The following is a 21,638-nucleotide window of genomic DNA, read 5'->3' as shown; positions in this document are numbered from 1 at the left end:
TGACATTTCCTTCTCCAGGGGAACCTTCCCCACCCAGGGATCGAACCCAGGTCTCCCGCATTGCAGGAAGATTCTTTACCATCTGAGTCACCTGGGAAGCCCCCTATTTTGTTCATAGTACTTTCTTAAATTACCTTGCACATTTATCTGCCTCCACCACTAGACTTTCAGCTGCAGGAGTGGGAACTTAACTGAATAAGTATTTATAGAATCAATAGGTGTGACAATATGCTTGGGCGGGCCGAAGGCAAACAATAGAACCTGAGGAAAAGTCAGTATTTTTAGGCTCTGCCGAGTAAAAGCAAGTTACTTTCGAATCTGAAAGTGTGATCCTGGGAAGTAAGAGACAGCCCTCCACAGACGTGTGACCTAGAACCCTGTGCTCAATTTCGACAGGGATTCCTCCTCTTTGAATTGAGGAGGAGAGCCCTTTGTGTTCACTGCCACCCACTGTGACTCTATTCAGATAAACGTACCTCAAAAACCGCCGTTAGAAACCTAGGGAGGAGGAAGAGTCTCAGCAGCAGAGAAGGGAGTGGAAGGGACTGCGGGCTTAGGAGGAGGAGAAGGGGAGGACCTCTGTTAACCCTGGGGACCGAGGAGCAAGGGTGAGGGGGCAGCAAGTGGGGGACGCGCAGAGAAGCCCGCCGGGGTCTGGGGAAGCGGGAGCGAGCGCGGTCAATCCTCTGGGACTGAGCAAGATAGGGCCTGGAGTGCATGAGCGGTGAAGGGTGAAGGAGGGTTGGGGGGAAGGGTGATATCCTGTAATCCAGAGGAGCAAAGCGGCGGTCAGAGGTCAGGAGGGGGCGCGGCAGGAGTGGCCAAGTGTCAAGGAACCGGGCGAGGTCTCTCCTGCTGGGACTGGGCAGGACAGGGCGGGGCCCTGACAGGTGTGAGGTCCGGGCCTGAGGGAAGTGGCGGTCATCCGGGGGTCACCGAGGAGGGCCCCCGGAGGCGAAGAAAAACAAAGGCGATACGGAGGGGAGCGTGCGGATGGGGACGAGGCGCGGAGGGCCGCAGGTCGCGCGGGGAAGTCGTCGCACGGGCAGGGGTCGCCGCGGGAGGGCCGAGGGTGCGCGGCTTGCGCGGAGGGGGCGGGGCGGGGTGGGGCCACGAGCCGGGGTGCGCGGGTCGCGGGGGGCGGGCGCTGCAGCGGCGGGGCGCGGGCGCGGTTGCCCAGTGGCTGTCTCTTCACTTCCGGGAACGCCTGGGCGACAAGGCCGCCCCCTGCTCGCCGCGCAGCCTGCCGGCCGGCCCGGGCGACGAAGTGGGTGAGCGCGCAGTTTCAGGCCGAAGCTCCACTGTCCGCGCGGGCCCGGCCTCTCTCTGCAGCTATGGGGGCGTCTGCGCGGCTACTGCGCGCAGCGATCATGGGGGCGCCGGGCTCTGGCAAGGGCACCGTGTCTTCGCGCATCACCAAACACTTCGAGCTGAAGCACCTCTCCAGCGGGGACCTGCTCAGAGATAATATGCTTCGGGGCACAGGTTGGGAGCCCGGGCGGGAGGGGTGGCCGCGTGCTGTCACCGGTGGGGCTCTGTGGGCGGAGGGGCCAGGGCGCGGGAAATAGGTCCGGCGAATGCAGGTTCAGGGTTGCCGGCGCAGCCTCTCCCAGTTGCCGCCCAGTGAGGAGTCCTCGGACTGCTGAGCCACTGCTCCTCGAAACCTCTGACCTCAGCGCACAGCTTCAGGAGGGTTACTGAGGGAAGGCACTAGAAAGTTAGGACATGTTCGAAGTTCAAAGATGAGAGGAAACCCCGCGGCTTTGAGAAGTTTGTCCAGCCCCAGTCGCAGCTGCTCCTAAGGGTCCACCGAGCTGTGTATGGCTTATTCTCCTCGTGCCTTTGCGCTTGCAGAACTGTTAGCTCTTTCTCTTTTTACTTTTTGTTTGTTAAACTCTATGGAACTTTCTGGTTCTGACCTTTCCCCCATACTCTGATGACCGAGTATTATTTATCCTCATTGCTGTCGCAAAATTGGCTTAAATCTTTAGACACGAAAGCTATTCTTGTGCCTTGTTATCTGAAAGGTTGTTTTGTTTCTCATTTCAAATAAGTTCTTATAACTCAGCACAAAATCTAGTCAACAAACTGTACACTGTACAATGGGTGGACTTTATCTTATGTAAATTCTATCTTAAGAAAGCTGTTTTCAAAAAGTCAATGGCAATTTGAGGTGTTTTTTTTTTTTCTCTCAGAAGCGTTGACCTTTACTTTCCAAAACAAAGTCATTTTGACGCTCCTTTTAGAAAGTAGAACTAATCGCTTACACAAGTTAAAAAAGAATTGGAAACAATTTTGGATGGAAGTATATAATATTAAAGTCCTCTCATTCTCTACCTCAGTCTCATTCTTCAGAGGGGAGCAGTGTCATGTGTTTCCTTTTAGAAATCTGTATTTATGTGCAAGTATATATATCTGTATCCTTTGTTTTATGCAATATATAATCCTACTAAAAATGGGTTCTGCACCAGTGTGTTTTTCGCCTTATATCTGGGATATCTTTCCATCTGAAAACACAGAAATCCGTTTCATTATTTAATGTTTGTGTAGGTGTCTATTTGCTGGATCTGCTATGATTTATTTATTTAACTGATCCCCTACTGATGTGTCATGTAGGTTATTTTTAGGTGAGTTTCCCTTTGTTTTAAAACACTGACTTTTAAATGAAAAGAATAATCACTCCACTGTTTTTTGTTTCTTGGAGTTCTGTGGTTCATCACCTAATCTGGTGAATTACTAGTTTTATTTGTCTCTTCTAACATTCATCTTCAAAAAAAAATCATAAAGTATTTTGTAGTTAATTAAGCTTCAGAAGATTAAACTGTTTAGCTCACTTGCTGAGTGTTCTTGATCCTATGTATTGATGTCGTTAGGTAACACTGTATAGTCCCCAGTACTGCAACCCGTTGGGGTAAGATTATCCAAACTGGAGAGGAGTAAGGAATCCGAAAGTGAATCTCTGAAAAACAACTCAGCAGTGAGGCATAACTGCGTGGTTAGAGACCACCTTCAGTGGAGTTAAAGATATGTTAACTTGTGAAAACAGAAAACTTAAAAAAAATTAAATTTAAAGCAAATTAACTGAACTTTTAAAATTAAGAAACAAACCTCTTTATCTATAACATCCTTTGACAAGCCCATCATCCTCTTTCTGACTCCACAACGTGAAAAGAGAGACTAGAGGGAGGCAGGAGAGGATCTCTGGGAAAGATGTTCAGTCTGCCTCAGATACCTGCTCATTCTGGAGTCTCTACAGGCAGTTCTTTAACAACAACAAAAAAAGCAGGAAATGGAATTGAGGGAGGTGTCATGAGATTGTTATTACAGATGGTCTGTATCTCAGGTCTAAGAATACATTCTCAATAAATATTTGTAAACGGATTGGATATTTCACACAGGATCAGCACCAGAGGAGAGGTCTAATCTTTTATTTAAAAAATACTGTTTAATGTTTTTTTGATGCGAAGAAAAACATTTATTATAAAGTAAGAAAAACATGAGAGTATAAAGAAAATTAAAGTCCTTTATAATTCTACCATCCAGACACAACTATAATTAACTCTTTGGTGCTTTTTCTTCTATTCTGTTTTTTCTCTTTTTTTCTCTATTGTATTTGCGTGTGTTTGAAAAATTGTTACAGTCTAAATGATTGTTTGGATACCTTCTTTTACACTTATTGTGATTATGTTCACACATCACTAAGTGGTGTTTAAAATGATATTTAATTTCATCAAGGTTGCACAATTATTAATTGAAACATTTTCCTATTATTATACCCTTATGTGGTTAACCATTCTTTGCTATAATTAATATTGTTATGATTATGCTGGTACATGAATATTTGGCAGCATCTCCACTTAACTTCCTTCAAATAAATTCCATACTGTGGAATTTCTATAAATACTGTATCCTCAAATAGTGCTAAGGAAGGATGGTGCCAAATTACCTTCCAACCACCATTTCACAATGATTAATCCATGTCTGTATTTTATAGCTAAAGTTTAAAGTCATCCCAGCAGATGTGATAAAGACCCTGGAAATAAAAGGCAACCTGTTGACAGAAGCAAACCTTGAGTAACTGTAGACCACCACTGAACCCTGGAGTCAGAAAACTTCAGTGTCTGCCCCTTTGTCATTAGTCCAGCCCTCTCATTTAGAGATGAGGAAACAGAGTTCAGGAGAGGTTAAAGAACTTGCTCAATAATAAAAAGCAGTCACCGGGAGACAAGTGTGAACACCCAGGTCTCTTGTATGCCAATTAAATTACTCTTTCCATTATGCAGTGTTTCCCAAGTTGAGATTCATGAGATAATTTTAGGTAGACAAAAAATTTTCTCTAAAATAAAAACAAAATTCAAATAAATAAAATCAATAAAAATTTTATTTCAACTTGTATTTGAAAAAATGATAATTAGCACACCAACCCTTTAATTTCTTGAACAGTACAGCTTATTAAATTAAGTCTTTTAAAAAAATCTCTTTTCCCATTGTTTTTTTAAAATTTATTTTTAATTGGAGGATAATTGTTTTACAGTGTTGTATTGGCTTCTTTATCAGCCATAACAATACATATGTCCCCTCCCTCTTGAAACTCCCTCCCACCCCTCATCTCCATCTCTTCCCTCCAGACTGTCACACAGTACTATGTTGAGCACCCTGTGGTGGTGGTTTAGTTGCTAAGTTGTGTTCGACTCTTGCAACCCCATGGACTGTAATTCACCAGGCTCCTCTCTTTCCATGGGATTCTGCAGGCAAGAATACTGGAGTGGGTTGCCATTTCCTTCTTGGGAAGTGGATCTTCCCGACCCAGGAATTGAACACGGATCTCCTGCATTGCAGGCGGATTCTCTACCAACTGAGCTACAAGAGCCTGTATTATATAGCAAATTTCCACTGGCTATCTGTTTTACATATGGCAATATATATGTTTCAACACTACTACCTCAGTTTTTCCTACCATCTTCTTCCCACTGTGTCCAAATTCTCTATGGTTGTGTTTCTATTCCTGCCCTTCAAGTAGGTTCATCAGTACCATTTTTCTAGGGTCCATATATATATGTGTGTTAATGTATGATATTTGATTTTCTCTTTCTGACTTACTTCATTCTATGTAACAGGCTCTAGGTTCATTCACCTCACTAGAACTGACTCAAATGTATTTCTTTTTATGGCTAAGTAATATTCCATTGTTTATATGACCCACATCTTCTTTATCCATTCATCTGTCAGTGGACATGTAGGTTGCTTCCATGTCCCAGCCATTGTAAATAGTGCTGCAGTGAACATTTGGGTACATATGTCTTTTTGAATTATGGTGTTCTTAGGGTATTAGCTCAGTTGTGTCTGACTCTTTGCAACCCCATGGACTGTAGCCTACCAGGCTCCTCCCTCCATGGGATTCTCCAGGCAAGAATAGTGAAGTGGATTTCCATTTCCTTCTCCAGGGGATCTTCCCGACCCAGGGATCGGACCCAGGTCTCCCGCGTTGCAGGCAGACGCTTTAACCTCTGAGCCACCAGGGAAGCCCAGGGTATATGCTCAGTAGTGGGATTCCTGGGTCATATGGCAGTTTTATTCCTAAAAAAACCTGAGTCATTTTAGAGAAATTGCATAGTAAATGATAGATCTGCTATGGCAGAAATTGTTCGGTTGCCATGTGATTGTCCAAAGTTTGAGAAACTGCACTGCAGCTTGGTGCTTCTCAAAAACATAATCCTGGACTAAATGAACCCCTTTTGAATCTCATTTGTTCTCATTTGTAAATTGAGAAAATTGAACTCGGTAGGTAATCCTCAAAACATTTGTCAGCTCCCAAGTTTCTGTATATCTAACAAAACTTCTAGTTTGTACACCCAGACAGCATAGCTGTGCCTCGTCAGAATGGTATTGACAGTAGAGCAAATTATTTTTGTAATGGCAAAATTTTTTATTTGTAATAGGTAATACATTTACTTGGTTTTGAACTCCAAAAAATATAAAAGGACATTTAGTGAAAAGATTCTTCCAGAGCTATTTCATGCACATACAATCCATTGTTTATCTCTTCCTTTTTTTCCTTTTTTATACAAATCACAATAAACTACATGCAGTTTCCTACCTTTAACAATATTGCTTTCCATGAGGATTGCTCCATTTCTTTTTTTCTAACAAAGTAAGGTAGGCCTTTTTAAAATTCCATGGCTGGAATCCAGGATAATCCAGGCAGCTCATCTCTTCATCTATCCAGTCATTCATCTATGGATTTACCAAGCTGGGTACTGGCAACAACAGAGACAAATATATTTCACTGGAGGTGCTCAAGTCAGAACATGCGCAGTCAGATGGCCATTAGTCTGCTTGGGCTGCCGTATGGAATAGCACAGACCAGGTAGGTTAAACACTAGAAGTTTATTCTCTCATCATTCTGGAAGCTAGAAGTTCAAGACCAAAGTGCCAGCAGGGTTGGTTTTCTGGTGTGGCCTCTCTTGCTGGCATACAAATGGCCTCCTCACTGGATCCTCATGTGGACTTTCTTCTGTTGTGTACACTCTTGATGTCTCTTCCTCTTCGTGTAAGGACACCAGTCATACTGGATTAAAGTCCCCCTTTATGACCTCATTTAGCCTTGATTGCCTACCTAAAGACTCCATTTCTGAATACAGCCACACTGGGGGGCAGGGCTTCAACATACAGATTTTAAGGGGCACACTTCTGTTTATACCAACATGTGAACAGGTAGTTTCAACAGTGTGATAAGTGCTTCCACAGAGATAAGTCTGTGACATTAGGGAAGTCCAGAGCAGGAACTTTTGATTGCCTCAGAGGTTAAGGGACATCTCATCAGGAAGTACCTTGAAAGATGAGCAAGAGCTTATCAGGCAACAGAGAAGAGAAAGAGGCTTGTGCAAAGGCTTGGGGAGCATAAAGTACGTGCAGCTCCTTGTTGGGGCCATGGTTTGAGGGTTGTGTGGGAATGGTGGGGAGGTAAGTAGAGGAGAGAGATGAGGCCAGACCTACTTGGGCCTTGAGTTGAGATTCTGTCCTGAAGCAGGGAGAAATATAGACCTGGAATGGGAGTTTCTTCTAAGTGCTTCATTGAAGAGGTTTCAGCTTGAGTGATGGTTGGAAGGGAGAACAACTGTCAAGGGATGTTTCGATTTTCAGTATTATTCTTGTGAGGTATCCCATGCATGAAAGTATTATGATTTCTATGATGGTTAGAAGAATAAAATGAATACCAAAATGTGGAATATCCATACAGAATTCTATTATTTAGCCTTAAAAAGAAGTATTGATACTTGCATGAATATTACCCATGGATATTACCCACCGTCAGGTAGAAAACCAGTACCTTTAGGGTCACCACATGTGCCAACCTATCACATTTTCCCACCCTGCCAGAGGTAACCACTAGGTTGACTCAGAGTCTTTATTATTTGAGAAAGTCTTCTTTTCTAAACCCTTGATTGGGTGTAAAGCTATCATTTGATGCATTCCCTCTTGTTCTAGTTTTGTTTTGCTTCAACATGTTTTTAAAGTAAAGATGTATATACATTATAAGAAAGCTAAAAGCAGTTTTGTCAGAAACTAGATTAATTCTCTAGCTCCTTCTCTTGGCATATGTAAAAGAGAACTGTATTTACATGTTGGTCAGGCCCTCTTTTGTACTTCATAAATGCTCAAACATAAGTTGTTTCTAGATCATTCAGATATGAGGTGTGGTTGGCTTGAGGATTGTTATAAGAATGACTAGACACTAAAAGGAGACATAAAATTAACAATTTTTTTGTATAATACAAATATCATCTCTCAGATTAATATTTCTGTGTTTTAGAATTTCTCATTATTATCCTTAAAAATCAAAAGCTAGTTTTAACCCTTCCTCTTTTCCTATAACCTTCCTTTTCTATTTTTGTTTGTGTACAACTTTATAGAAAATTAGCTTGTTTTGAATGATTTAGTTTTAAACTACCTTTTGGGTTTTGTAGGTGTGGAAGCTCACATATTTGTTAATTTTTGGAATCAAAAAAGAAATAGTCTTTTTAGTGAGGCGTCTATTTAGATACAGCATTAAATTATAGGCAATCAAGGGAATAAAAATTTACTGACTGTCCAAAGAATATGCTGGACAACAGTCCTTTGATAATTTTAACAGGGAATGAAAACCTGAAATGTAATAAACAAACTGCTTACATTTTGATATAGAGAGTTGAATCATTTTTATTTTTTCTTTTAAATGAAAGCATTATGGACTTCAGATTTTAAAAACTGTTGTAAGTGTTTAGTGATATAGAAAGTTGTTAGTGATAGTGAAAAAGATTGTTAGACTATGCATGGAATTATCTATTCACAAAGTGTCTGTAGGTTTTAATGTTAACAGTTTTGATGATAATTATTTAAGTAGTGCCGAGTTATATAAGTTATATGAGTGGCTTTTTTTTTCTCTTGTTTTGCTTACCAGGTTTTTTTTGTCTTTACTTTCTTTTTTAAAAAAATCTTTTTTAAGATATAATTCACATACCATAAAATTAACTCTTAAGTTATGAATCACTGTGTTTTTTAAAATTTTTTTGTTGAAGGATAATTGCTTTACAGAATTTTGTTGTTTTCTGTCAAACTTCAACATGAATCAGCCATAGGTATACATATGTCCCCTCCCTTTTGAACCTCCCTCCCACTTTCCTCCCCATTCCACCCCTCTAGGTTGATACAGAGCCCCTGTTTGAGTTTTCTGAGCCATACAGCAAATTCCCATTGGCTATCTGTAATTAAGTTTCCATGTTACTCTTTCCATACATCTCACCCTCTCCTCCCCTCTCCCCATGTCCATAAGTCTATTCTCTCTGTTTGTCCATTGTTGCCCTATAAATAAGTTCTTCAGTACCATTCTTCTAGATTCCATATATGTGTGTTAGAATACAATATTTATCTTTCTCTTTCTGACTCACCTCACTCTGTATAATAGTTTCTAGGTTCATCCACCTCATCAGCACTGACTCAATGCATACCTTTTTATGGCTGAGTAATATTCCACTGTGTATATGTACCACAACTTCTTTATCCTTTGATCTGTCAATGGACATCTAGGTTGCTTTCATGTTCTAGCTGTCGTAAATAGTGCTGCAATGAACAATGGGGTACATATGCCTTTTTCAGTTTTGGTTTCCTCAGGGTATATGGCTAGGAGTGGGATTGCTGGGTCATGTGGTGGTTTTATTCCTAGTTTTTTTAAGGAATCTCTGTACTGTCTTCTATAGTGGCTGTATCAATTTACATTCCCACCAACAGTGCAAGAACATTCCCTTTTCTCCACACCCTCTCCAGCATTTATTGTTTGTAGACTTTTTGATGATGGCCATTCTGACCGGTGTGAGGTAATATCTCATTTTAGTTTTGATTTGCATTTCTCTGATAATGAGCAATGTTGAGCATCTTTTCATGTGTTTGTTAGCCATCTGTATTCTATGGAGAAATGTCTGTTTAGGTCTTTTTTCCACTTTTTGATTGGGTTATTTTTCTGCCATTGAGTTGTATGAGCTGCTTGTATATTTTGGAAATTAATCCTTAATCAGTTGTAGTAATTTGCTATTATTTTCTCCCATGCTGAGGGTTGTCTTTTCACATTACTTATAGTTTCCTTTGCTATGCAAAAGCTTTTAAGTTTAATCAGGTCCCACGTTTACTTTTGTTTTTATTTCTGTTACTCTAGGAGGTGAGTCATACAGGATCTTGCTTTGATTTATGTGATTGAGTGTTCTGCCTATGTTTTCCTCTAAGAGTTTTATAGTTTCTGGTCTTACATTTAGGTCATTAATCCATTTTGAGTTTATCTTTGTGTACAGTGCTAGGAAGTGTTGTAATTTCATTCTTTAACATGTAGCTGTCCAGTTTTTCCAGCACCATTTATTGAAGAGGCTGTCTTTGCCCCATTTTTGCCTCATTTGTCAAAAATAAAGTACCCATAGGTGCATGGGTTTATTTCTGGGCTTTCTATCGTGTTCCATTGGTCTATATTTCTGAATCAGTGTTTTTTTTTTTTCTTTAAATTACATTCAGAGTTGTGCAACCATCACCACAGTCAATTTTAAAACATTTTTTATCACCCCCTAAAAGCCACCTGTTCCCATTAGCAGTCACTTTCCATTTCCCCCCAGTATTGCCAGCCCTGGACAATCACTGATTTTTCTTCTCTCTCTCTAGACTTGCCTACTCTGATCATTTCATATAAATGGAGTGATGTAAGATGTGGTTTTTTGTGTCTGGCTTCTTCCACTTAGCATGTTTTAAAAATTCATACACTGTGTAACATGTATCAGTACTTCTTTTTATGGCTAAATAATAGAATTTTGTATGGATATTCCTCATTTTATTTACCCACTTGTCACTTGATGAACATTTGTGTTGTTTCCAATTTTTGGCTATTGTGAATAATGTTGCTATGGACATTCATATATAAGTTTTTCTGTGAGCTAATGTTTTTATTTCTTTTGAGAAAATATACCTAAGAGTTGAATTGCTGCATCATATGGTAACTCTGTTTAAACTCGTGAAAAACTGCCAGACTGTTTTCTAAATTGCCTACATCAGTGTTAGGGACTCAGCCCTGGAGAATTGTGATTTTCCTCAATACTCTTGGTGAGTTTGAGCTTTATGTCCCCCAGCATGGTGGTGAAAAGCCTGACAACAGAGATGTTGCACACCAGCAATATATGAGGGTTTCAATTTCTCAACATTCTTGCCAACACTCGTTAGGTCTTTTTGATTACAGCCATCCTGGTGAATGTGAAGTGATGTCTCATTGTGGTGCACACATATTAAGTATGTGGACCTTTCCAATACAGTGTTTTAGTGAGTCCAGGGTGCTCTCAGGCCCAGTTCCAGATATTGTTTGTAAATCTAAGCAGTGCACCTGTCAAATGGCAGCGAATTTCCATGTAGTTAATGTGCTTAGTTAGAAATCTGAAGTTTCATGAATTTGACAATTGAGGATCTTTTCTGAAGTCAGTATGTCAGTTCATACCAGGAATTATGAAAACAGTCATAAGCATTGACTCTTTAATCTCTGATTCCTGAGAATTTATCCATCAGAAATAACTCAGAAGCACCCCCCCCCAAAAAAAAAAGAAAAAGGAAAAAGAATGTTAAGATCTTTAAAAGCAGAAGTGGTAGGGAAAAATCAAGACTAATTTAAAATTTTAAATGTCCAACAATATATACTGCCATGATAAAGTGTATTTTTATCAAATATAGATATATTCTCCAAAGATGACTGAATGACTGTACAAAATCGCTGAAAAGTATTTACAAAATGATGGTTAAGTGAACAAACACAAAAATGTAAGAGCACGGATTATTACAGTGGCATTACAAATTCTGTATGGGTGCAAATAATTTGCTAACAGATGGTGAGAAAATCAAAATACCATTGCACAAGAATAACATATAATTGCAGGTAATATTTTAAAGTGTTCATAAATGCTTTTCAGTGTATTTTGTTTATAAAAATGTAACGATCACAGTGTTGATCTGGTCAAAACCTGAATTGTGACAACAGCATCTACTTTAGAGGATTAGAAAAATGTCTACAGTAACAAGATCTCAGGTACTTAAACTGAGCCACTTAAAAATAACGACTATTTCAATTTATTATTAAGAAAATAATTTTAGTGTATATGTTTTTCTGATAGAAAATTTAGAAAAATACAGAAAAGTACAAATATGTTAAATCACATAATTCTATCACAGAGATGACTACTGCTAACATATTGCTTTATATCTTTTCATTATTTTTACATTTGTCTATTTTTATATGATGGAAATTTTGAAATAGGCATTGATTCTTTTACAATCTCTTTTTATCACAGAAGTTGATGACGCACATTTTCAAATGAGTGTGTTATCCAGGGGGCTTCTTTAGGCAGCCAGTTTCTAGAGGCTTAGAATGGGATAGAATAAAGGCACTTGCTGACTTGCCTTTTTTTCCTGTCTCTAATGTAGAAATTGGTGTTTTAGCCAAGACTTTCATTGACCAAGGGAAGCTCATCCCAGACGACGTCATGACTCGGTTGGTCCTTCATGAGCTGAAAAATCTCACCCAGTATAACTGGCTGTTGGATGGTAGGTGGAGCATTGAGCATATTTCAGCTGCCCAAAAGGATGCATGCAGACTGGAGCCTGAGCATTGCACGTGCTACAGAAACAGATGGTGGGCAGGACTGTGTGCCGCCACTCCTGACCCTGGGGACTCGGGGGCCAGTCTTCTCCTCTGTCCTGCTGCTTTTTTTAAATGCAAAGAGGGAAGTGCACTGCATTATTTCTAAGCTCCTTCAGATATGACTTTTGTTCCTGCTCCCCTTTTTGAGACTATTTAGGATGAGGGAGGATCCCAGAAGGAAGAAGGAAGGACAGAGGGTAACTTACAGTAAGATGTAAACTTTCCCCAGCCAGGGGTGCCATGGGATCCTTGAGGATAGGTTGATTTTTAGTTTTTAGAGGGAGGTCTTTATTACAAGGAATTTGCTTACGCAGTTATGAGGCGGACAAGTTTCAGGATATTCAGAGTGGGTTAGGAAGCTGGGGACCCAGGCGAGCTGGTAGTGTGATGGTGTAGTTCGAGTCTGAAGGCTGGTGAAACCTAGGAAGACCTGATGTTTGAGTTTGAGTCCAAAGGCAGAAAAAAGCCATATCCCACTCCAAGGCAGTCAGGTAGGAGGAATTCCCCCCTGTCTTCTGGATAGGGCCAGTCCTTTGTTCCATCCAAGCCCTCAGTGGATTAGATGGGGCCCACCCACATTAGGGATAATAGTCTGCTTTACTCAGTCAACTGATTTAAATGTTAATCCCCACCCCCCCCACACACAAAGACACCCTCATAGACATATCCAAAATATTGTTTGACCAAATATTTGAGCAACCTTTGGTCTGGACAAGGTAACATATAAAATATTAACTGAGGGCTGCCCTACAGGTGTCACCAGCCTTCCTGGTGTTACTGCTTTTGTTCAAGTTGCTCAACATTAATTTTCTTCCTTCTCCCCTCTCTCCCCTTGGTCCTTTCTTTCTTTGTTCATTTTTAACTTAATTTGTAAAGGCTTTCCAAGGACACTTCCGCAGGCAGAAGCCCTGGATAGAGCCTATCAGATAGACACAGTGATTAACCTGAATGTGCCTTTTGAGGTCATCAAGCAGCGCCTTACTGCTCGCTGGATCCATCCAGGCAGCGGCCGTGTCTACAACATCGAGTTCAACCCTCCCAAAACCATGGTGAGTAGTTGGGGTAGAACTGACTCTGCCTTCTGCGCAGCCAGCTGTCTCCAGATGACAGATGACCTCCGTCATCTGGAGACAGTTGCCCTCAAAGATTACGTTGATACTCCTGGATGACCAGAACTCCAGAGGGCATGTTCTCAGATTACTTGCATAGTCTGCTGGTTTAGTCCAGTCAACTTGGTGGTAAAGACATCCTCAGAGGCAACAGGGGTTTGTTGTTCTTTCAAAAGCATGTGTTGATTTTCTACTCTGCCAGGTGTTGTGTTAAGCATTGGGGCAGTAGGGATTAATGACACCTTGGGTTATTTAGGGATTACAGTTCAGATTCTCAATCTGTAGCTGAATCCTATTCATATAGGTATAATATCACAGGCTTCCCTGGTGGTTCAGATGGTAAAGAATCTGCCTGTAATGCAGGAGACCCAGGTTTGATCCCTGCATCAGGAAGATCTCCTGGAGAAGGAAATGGCTACCCACTCCAGTATTCTTGCCTGGAGAATTCCATGGACAGAGGAGCTTGGGAGGCCACAGTTGCAAAGAGCTGGACATGACTGAGTGACTAACACTTTCACTTTTTTCCATAATATAATGCATATAATATACATGTAATATATAATACCAGATTATTTAGAGGCTGCTTAAAGAACCTTTTGCTGTAAAGAGAAGGTGATTGCCACCATGGAAAACATTCCTGGGGTCTCATGGCACTATGTTGCAATGACCTGGGTTTGAATTTGATTCCATTTATTTAAAAAGCACATTTTTGTGTGGTGCTTACATAGTTGTCTGTTTACGAATCAGTTAACTACCTATAAAAAATATCCTTCAAAACTATGATACTTGATGCTGGCCCTTCTAACTCCCATTTAGGGAATTGATGATCTGACTGGGGAGCCTCTTGTACAGCGTGAGGATGATAGACCAGAGACAGTTGTCAAGAGACTGAAAGCTTATGAAGCCCAGACAGAGCCCGTCCTGGAGTACTACCGGTGAGTTGGTCGCTTTTCAGAACTTCTCTTATATGATGAATCACTAAATCATTTTCTGATCTTTCATGCTTTCCAGCCAAAATGCTAAAATACCAGACGATCCAACTCGAGTTAGTTTAAATAATAAAAGGAAATTTATTTATGACACAAATCCAGAGGTAGTTTGGGCTTCAGCTGCCCCCAGGTTTGATCAGAATTTTGCTCATCTCCGGTTTGTATTGGCTCTGTCCTTATACTTCCTGCATAGTTGCTGATGGTTGCTAGGGGCAGGCACAGCATCCTCTTTACGAAAGGGTGAGGGGCCACCTTTTCCCCAGTGAACAGAAGTGCTAGAATTAACCAACTTGAGCAGCTACTGTGGTCAGAGAATGCCTTGCATTTTAGGCCTAGGTTACTGTGCATTTCTGAGCCAGTCGCTGGGATGGGAGAGATGATACTGATTGGTTCACACCCAGAGCAGGCAGTGGGTCAGTCTCACCCAAACTCTGCTGTCTGGTGGAGGGAGGGAGGGCTGGCGTGAATGCCAGGAAGGCAAACCTAACGGTGCCCACTCCCTGTGACAGTAGAGGACACTATAGCACAAAAGCTTCTCAAAGGGCAACTAATCCTCAGATCATTTATTTGGCAAATAGTGTTTAAAAGTTTTCATTTTTATATAGTTTTGTTAACTCCTCAGGGAATTCATATCCCACCACAAATACAGGAACTCTAGTGAATTAATGTTTGGCTCGGGCCAAGAAACAATTCTGTTTCTTTATTCAGCCTTCCCCTCTCCTAACAGAGGGTTGATTACATTCACTTTCCTTTATTCATTCACTTACTGAATAATGACTCAGCATTAAGACAGGACAGTGCTGTGGTTAGAGCACTGACTCTGGAGCTAGAGTGCCTAAGTTCAAATCACAGCTCACCATTTATTAACTTGGCCTTAACTTCCTGCTTAACCTCTGTTTTCTTCCATGCAAAATGGGATTGAGACTGGAGGATTGAAAGGTGCAGTTAACATGTGTAATTCTTAGAATTGTGTCTGACACACATTAAGCGCTATATGATTATTGGCTATTACTATTGTTGTTGTAATTGAGTAACTATGCAGTGAATTCTGAAGTAACAGTCTCCAAACTATTTTAAGACTTATTTTTGGAGGATGAAATTACAAGGAAATTGGCAATTCACTTTCTTCACTAACTGTTAGTATAATTTTGTGATTATATAATGAACCTGGCTCCTGCAGATTACCAGCTGTGTGGCCCTGGGCAAAGTGTTTGAACATCTGTGCCATGAATTCTTCATTTGTCAAAATCAGAGCAATTATTATATAGTACCTTCTTTATAGGGTTGTTAAGGGAATTAAATGAGAGAATCCATACAAAGACTTAAAAACAGTCCTGGCACTGTTGAATCATTCAGTATTGACGAATGTTGTTTACCCTGTGGACACTATGCTAGGCCAGTGATCCACACAGATAATTAGACCCAGTCTTTGCCAAGCCCCAGAGAAACTCAGCTTTCTTTGCGAGGCAAAATGCTAGGTAAACAGTATTTATCATACAGTGTGATAGGTGCTTATATCAATCAGGAACCCAATTCACACAAGCTTTAGCAAAAGGGAAATTTATTGGTCATGTAACTGAAGAGTCCAAAGGTAGATGGTTTGGGTCCAGGGTTCAAACAGAGTCATCAGGCCTCTGTCACTCTTGGCTTTGTTTTCCTGTGTTGGCAGCAATCTCAGGTGGGTTCTACCTGTGTGAGCCCCTCAACATTCCAGCTCACCTCCTTCCAGTTCATCTATCCCAGAAAAAGAGAGTCTCTTTGCCCTCAAAAGCCATGGAGTTGGCACTAACTAGCTCTGGTCATGTCCATCTTTGAAGCTGGGAGGTGGGGACTATCCCATCTGAGTCTCATGGACTGAATTTAGTGAAAAGGTTGTTTCCCAAAAGGGGTTTGTTATTCATTCACATTGTTGCTGAGCTGGTAACAACACTGTGAGGCTATTCACGGAAGTCATGACTGAATGCGGTGGAGTACAGTGGCTGTAAGCATTAGTTCTGTAAAATGCGGGAGGGGAAGTTGGGGAAGGCTGTAGAGATGAAGTGTATGTCTCGGGTCCCTATCTCAGGAGATACCCTAGTCTTTCTGAGCTTCTGGCTTTTGCTACCTCTTGCCCTTAATGGAAACTTTTCCCTCTAAGCTCCTGTACATAGATCTAGGACTGGACTTAACCAACAGTTTAAAATGGTATTTGCAGTAACCTTAGTGAGAATCAGCATTGTTATTTTAAAATAGTGACAGTTACATTGTTGCTTTTAAAACTCTTCTCAGCTGTGGGACATTTGATAGTATAACTAGGTCGCTGTTTACAAGCAACATGATGCTCTTTTTAGAGGACCAATAGCTTAAGCCAGATCCACTTTATTACATAGGCATGAAGATGACGAATGTTCATCCAAGATTCAGCCTTAGGACTGAATAGGTGTGCATAGTTGTTCCCTTGGAAGCAACATGTTAACCCACTTGTGACATAGGCTTGATTTTAAGGTAGCTCTTCAAGAGGCTTACAACAATTAAGAAGCTTGTTCTATTGAAAACTTTATAAGAAGCTTGTGAACTTAGAAGCAGGAGGGGTTTAGCAGATGTTTCTTAACCCAGAAACAGTGGGAATTATTTAAGTTAGTCTTTAACTGTGGCAAATCTTATGAGGAATGCATTAAGGAATGTTTTTGTTCCCAGTGGAACATCTTAAAGTCTAGTGAAAAACTTGCAGAGGTATGACTGATCCTGTTTTTAGAAAGTGATAAACCAGAGTTCTTCATTTGCTCTTCTGAAGCTTTAAACCCAGTGTGTATATGAGTAGTTGGAGGAGGAGGATAAACAATTGGAATGCCAGAATCTCTGGCAGGAATTTTTCTGCTTTGAAAAACGACCCCTGGATTTTGATCCTTCTCACCATCAAACCTCAAGGAACTAGTGAATACAGACTTTGATTGCTGGCCTGGTAAAAAGCCAGACAAATCTGCCTGGGAAGAAATGAAGAAACCCAGTAGGAAACATGATAAAAACAACATTCTAGAATTCCCCTTTCCTTTAAGATTCAGAAGGCAGGCACAGAGGAAAAAAAAACCTAGGTGAAAGAAGGAAGGCTCATCAAGTATTAGGAAGCTGTCTTGCAAAGAGGTAAGCAGACAAAAGAAAGCCAAGGGTGTTCTAGTGTCTGACAGAACCCGTGTTTTGAAGCCTACTACCATTTTGGTGATTCAGGTTATTACTTTACATCCCTAACACAGTTTCATCAGTAAAATAATGAAACTTGAGTTTTAAATAGGATTCAATTATTATATGTAAAGCACTTAGCATGTGCTCAGAAAATGATAGATGCATCTTAAGTGACCATTTCTGTTAGACAGAGGGCACAACTGAAACCAAAATCTAGGTTTTCCAGCACCCAGCCAAGTGCCTTTTCTTCTTGATCACACAGATCTGTACTTACTGAGACCATTAAATCCACACTATTATCTTTAAAAAAAAAAAGAAAGAAAGTAATTAATTTGTTTTTGGCTATGCCAAGTGGCATGTGGAATCTTAGTTCTCTACTCAGGGATTGAACCTGAATTGGGAAGTCCTCAACCTGTCCATTTAAAAAAAAATTTTTATGATAAAAGCCATTTTGACAGGTGTGAGTTGATCTGATTTTGGTTTTGATGTGTATTTCCCTGATGATTAGTGACGGTGAACATCTTTTCATGTGTCTGTTTGCCATCTGTATGTCTTTGGAAAAAGACATGTTAAGGTCCTCTGCCCATTTTAAAATCAGGTTATTTATTTTTTTTGATGTTGGGTTTTGTATATTTTGGATATTAACCTCTCATCAGATATATCATTTGCAAATATCTTCTCCCATTCAGTAGGGTGCCTTTTCATTTTGTTGATCTTCCTTGGCTATAGAAAATCTTTTTAATTTGATGTAGTCCCATTTGTTTATTTTTGCTTTTGTTTCGCTTGCCTGAGGAGACATATCATATATATATATATATATAAAATAAACACACACAATATATATCATCTATATATGTATGTATATACACAATGTATATACATGTTGTATATATATTAAGGCTGATTTCAAAGAGTGTACTGCCTGTGTTTTCTTCCAGAAGTTTTATGACTTCAGATCTTACATTTAGGTCTTTAATCCTTCTTGATTTTCTTTATATTATGTGAGAAAGTAATCTCATTTTATTCTTTTGTGTGTAGCTGTCGGGTTTTTCCAACACCGTTTATTGAAGAGGCTGTATTTTCTCCCTTGTATATTCTTGCCTTCTTTGTCATAGATCAGCCTGACCATACTGCAGGTTATTTCAGGGCTGCCTGTTCAGTTCCGTTGGTCCGTGTATCTGGTTTTGTGCTAGTGCCATTGCTATTTTGGTTACTGTAGCTGTGCAGTACAGTCTGAAGTCAGGGACAATGATGTCTCCAGCTCTGTTGTTTCTCAAGATTGTTTTGGCTATCCGGGGTCTTTTGGGTATCCAGATTTTAGACTTTTTGTTCTAGTGCCATGAAAAGTGCCATTGGGCACTTCTCTGGTGGTCCAGTGGTTAGGAATCCACTTTGCAATGCAAGGGATGCTGGTTTGATCCCTGGTCCAGGAAGATCCCACATGACATGGGGCAGCTGAGCTCACCTGCCACAACTAATGAGCCTGCGAGCTGCAACTACTGAGTGCCTTAGAGCCTGTGCTCTGCAACAGGAGAGCCGCTGCAACGAGGAGCCCTCACTTGCTGCACCTAGAGAAAGCCCAGGTAGCAATGAAGGCCCGACACAGCCAAAAATAAACAAACATTAAAAAAAATGCTGTAGGTATTTTGTTGGGAATTGCACTGAATCCGTAGATTGTCTTGCATTGTATGGTCATTTTAACAATAGCTGGAAGGGATTGGGGGCAGGAAGAGAAGGGGACGACAGAGGATGAGATGGCTGGATGGCATCACCGACTCGATGCACTGAGTTTGGGTGAACTCCAGGAGTTGGTGATGGACAGGGAGGCCTGGCATGCTGCAATTCATGGGGTTGCAAAGAGTTGGACACGACTGAGCAACTGGACTGACTGACTGGGACAAATGCCACTTGATCATGGTGTATGATCTGTAACTGTTTAATTTGGTTTGTTAGTATTTTGCTGAGGATTTTTGCATCTATATTCATTTGTGATACTGGCCTGTGATCTTTTTTTATTATAGACCTGTCTTGTTTGTTTTTTATCCTTAGGAAAAAAGGGGTGTTGGAAACATTCTCTGGAACAGAAACCAACAAGATCTGGCCACACGTATATGCTTTCCTACAAACAAAACTTCCACAAAGAAACCAGGAAACATCAGTTACTCCATGAGGAAAAGTCCATGTAACTAGCAGGATGAGCAGAAGCTCCTTTGTCTTGTGCATCTACGAGTTCCTTGTCCTAAGACTCTGGCCTGTATAAATTCTTTGAAAATTATGTTAGTTTCATTTCTGCTGATTTTATCCTGGAAATTAAGGATGTGCCAAAAGGGTCAGTTATGAAGATTAATCTTCTGAAATGTTTAGTGTGTTTTATCTAGTTACCTTCTAACTAGATAAAATTAGAATTTAATTAGCACAATTATAAAACATTATAAATGTCTAACTAGACTTTTGAAAATTGGTGAGTGTAACTGAAAGGGCAATTGGTAATCTAAGTTTTGTTCAGAAAAGAAGTGGTGGATAAAGTTTCCTCATTTTTCTGGAGAAGTAAAACAAAAAATTTCCGTATCACTTGTGGAAAGTATCTTATCAGAGGCTTTTGTGGATAGTGATGTGAAAAAAAAGAGACCTCTAGCACTGTGATACACAAACTGTGGGACACTGTCTATGGAATTCCTGGCTGGGGGGGGGGGGGAAGCAACTAAGTTTATAGATTAGTTGCAGGATGCAGATTCACTGCTGCCTTTTATTGACCTCAGATTGCCAGATATTTCTCCAGCAAAATGGGTTTATTCGGAATCAGCAGATAATTGCAATTTGGAGTCTCAACCATGGTGAGCCAGGTGCAAGTCCTCCCCACAGCATGGGAATGACAATACTTTAAAGAGGAGAAAACGAAGTTGGGAGGGCTGTGGTAAACAAGTCCATGGCTTTTCGTTGGCTGAGTTCTTGCCAGAAGTCTTGCCTTCCTTTTGGGCTGTGCTATCTTCACAAGGCATGAGAGCGCCCCCTTGTGGTCCCGATTATTGAGGTTTCTGGGATTTTTTTACACTTTACACTAGCAACCTTTCAATAACCATATATCCTGTATTTTGTTGTTTTTAAACACAACTTTCACTTTACTCCAGATTTTGTTTGCAATAAAAATGTATCAGTTAGTACATAGCAAAATGTATTTTTCTATCACTTATTTTCTTTTGAAAATCCTGTGTACTGAGGGATATGACTTTGTAGAAATTGACATCGTAAATTCTTGTAAAAGCACCAAAGTTGAATTTTCAACAGAATATGTAATTAAACTCTCATGTTTTCAGAAGTTACTCAGGTTGAAAAATGTGCACTTTAGGACCTACTTGCCAGTTTGTTTTTTGATCCCAATGTATGATCTGCCTTGATGAGTAGCAAATTGAAGGAAGGAAGGAAGGCAGGCAGGGAAAGAGTGAAGAAGGAAAGGAGACTCATGGCATTAGGTTAAGTAAGAATACTTTGTCATTAGGAAATAGATCAGGTTTGCCTGGGGGAAACTCCCTTGACATAAATAACAATCATAACTAGTAAACAGGTGTAGAAATTAAAAGGATTTACACAACATATTAAAAAGAACCAGCAAACTCATTTGGCTTAGAAGAGTTCTTTATTCCTAATCAAAGTTGACACCTGCTCATGTTCACTGCTATCCTTCCTTAATGGGGAAGAACTCTGCCAGTGAATATAATCTGCACGATCATTTTAAAATGAAAATGATTTGATTCCTTAGAGGGGCAACAGGATGCATGCTTATTATGTACAGTGGTAGCTTGGTAGGAAGAGTGGGGCAATATGAGAAGTGAAGGAGAAATCTGACAATATCTTCACTTCTCTTACTTGGTGCTAGATTAAATGAAACAAGTCATTGTATAAGCTGTTATTAACTGCCTTTGGAAATTTGGCCCATTTTATTCCAGGCACTGAAAATACAAATGCTAGCAAGTGATTCTTACGTATCTTGTGGGGGGGAAAAAAAGCTGACTTTTCTCTGATTTTTAAAAGTTCAGTATTGATCTTTCAAAAATGTACTGAGGCTTTTAAAAAGGACTATGGTTAATATTCACATAACTGCCTTATTTCAATGTTAGTATGTACATTCTAAAAATGTTGGGTACTAATTATCCAGTTTATCAATGAACTAACATTAAATGAAAATTCAGA

At 40.3% G+C, this 21,638-nt stretch overlaps 1 protein-coding gene across 5 annotated transcripts; it reads left to right on the top strand.

The window, feature by feature from the left end:
* Positions 1-492: 492 nt before the first annotated feature.
* Positions 493-21,638, top strand: AK3 (adenylate kinase 3). Of its 5 annotated transcripts, none has more exons than XM_042243414.1 (5): positions 493-608; positions 11,977-12,096; positions 13,070-13,242; positions 14,119-14,237; positions 19,500-21,638. In XM_042243414.1, exons 2-5 carry the CDS (start codon positions 12,036-12,038, stop codon positions 19,618-19,620), a joined length of 474 nt encoding a protein of 157 aa, XP_042099348.1. In that variant the 5' UTR covers positions 493-608; positions 11,977-12,035; the 3' UTR covers positions 19,621-21,638. The 5 variants fall into 5 exon arrangements, with proteins under 5 accessions (XP_042099348.1, XP_027820340.1, XP_011979881.1 ...); XM_027964539.2 differs by lacking the exon at positions 493-608 and adding an exon at positions 792-890; XM_012124491.5 differs by lacking the exon at positions 493-608 and adding an exon at positions 893-1,020.

Source organism: Ovis aries, chromosome 2, assembly GCF_016772045.2.
Source record: "Ovis aries strain OAR_USU_Benz2616 breed Rambouillet chromosome 2, ARS-UI_Ramb_v3.0, whole genome shotgun sequence".
Lineage (NCBI taxonomy): Eukaryota > Metazoa > Chordata > Mammalia > Artiodactyla > Bovidae > Ovis > Ovis aries.
Note: the sequence above shows the minus strand (reverse complement) of the source record. Positions and strands in the feature narration are given on the sequence as shown.

Excerpts from the sequence above, each read along its gene's own strand:
- AK3 (XM_004004354.5), top strand. The coding sequence starts at position 1,335 with ATGGGGGCGTCTGCGCGGCTACTGCGCGCAGCGATCATGGGGGCGCCG. Across the intron at positions 1,486-11,976 it reads TAATATGCTTCGGGGCACAG|AAATTGGTGTTTTAGCCAAG; the intron begins GTTGGGAGCCCG and ends TCTCTAATGTAG. Across the intron at positions 12,097-13,069 it reads GTATAACTGGCTGTTGGATG|GCTTTCCAAGGACACTTCCG; the intron begins GTAGGTGGAGCA and ends TAATTTGTAAAG.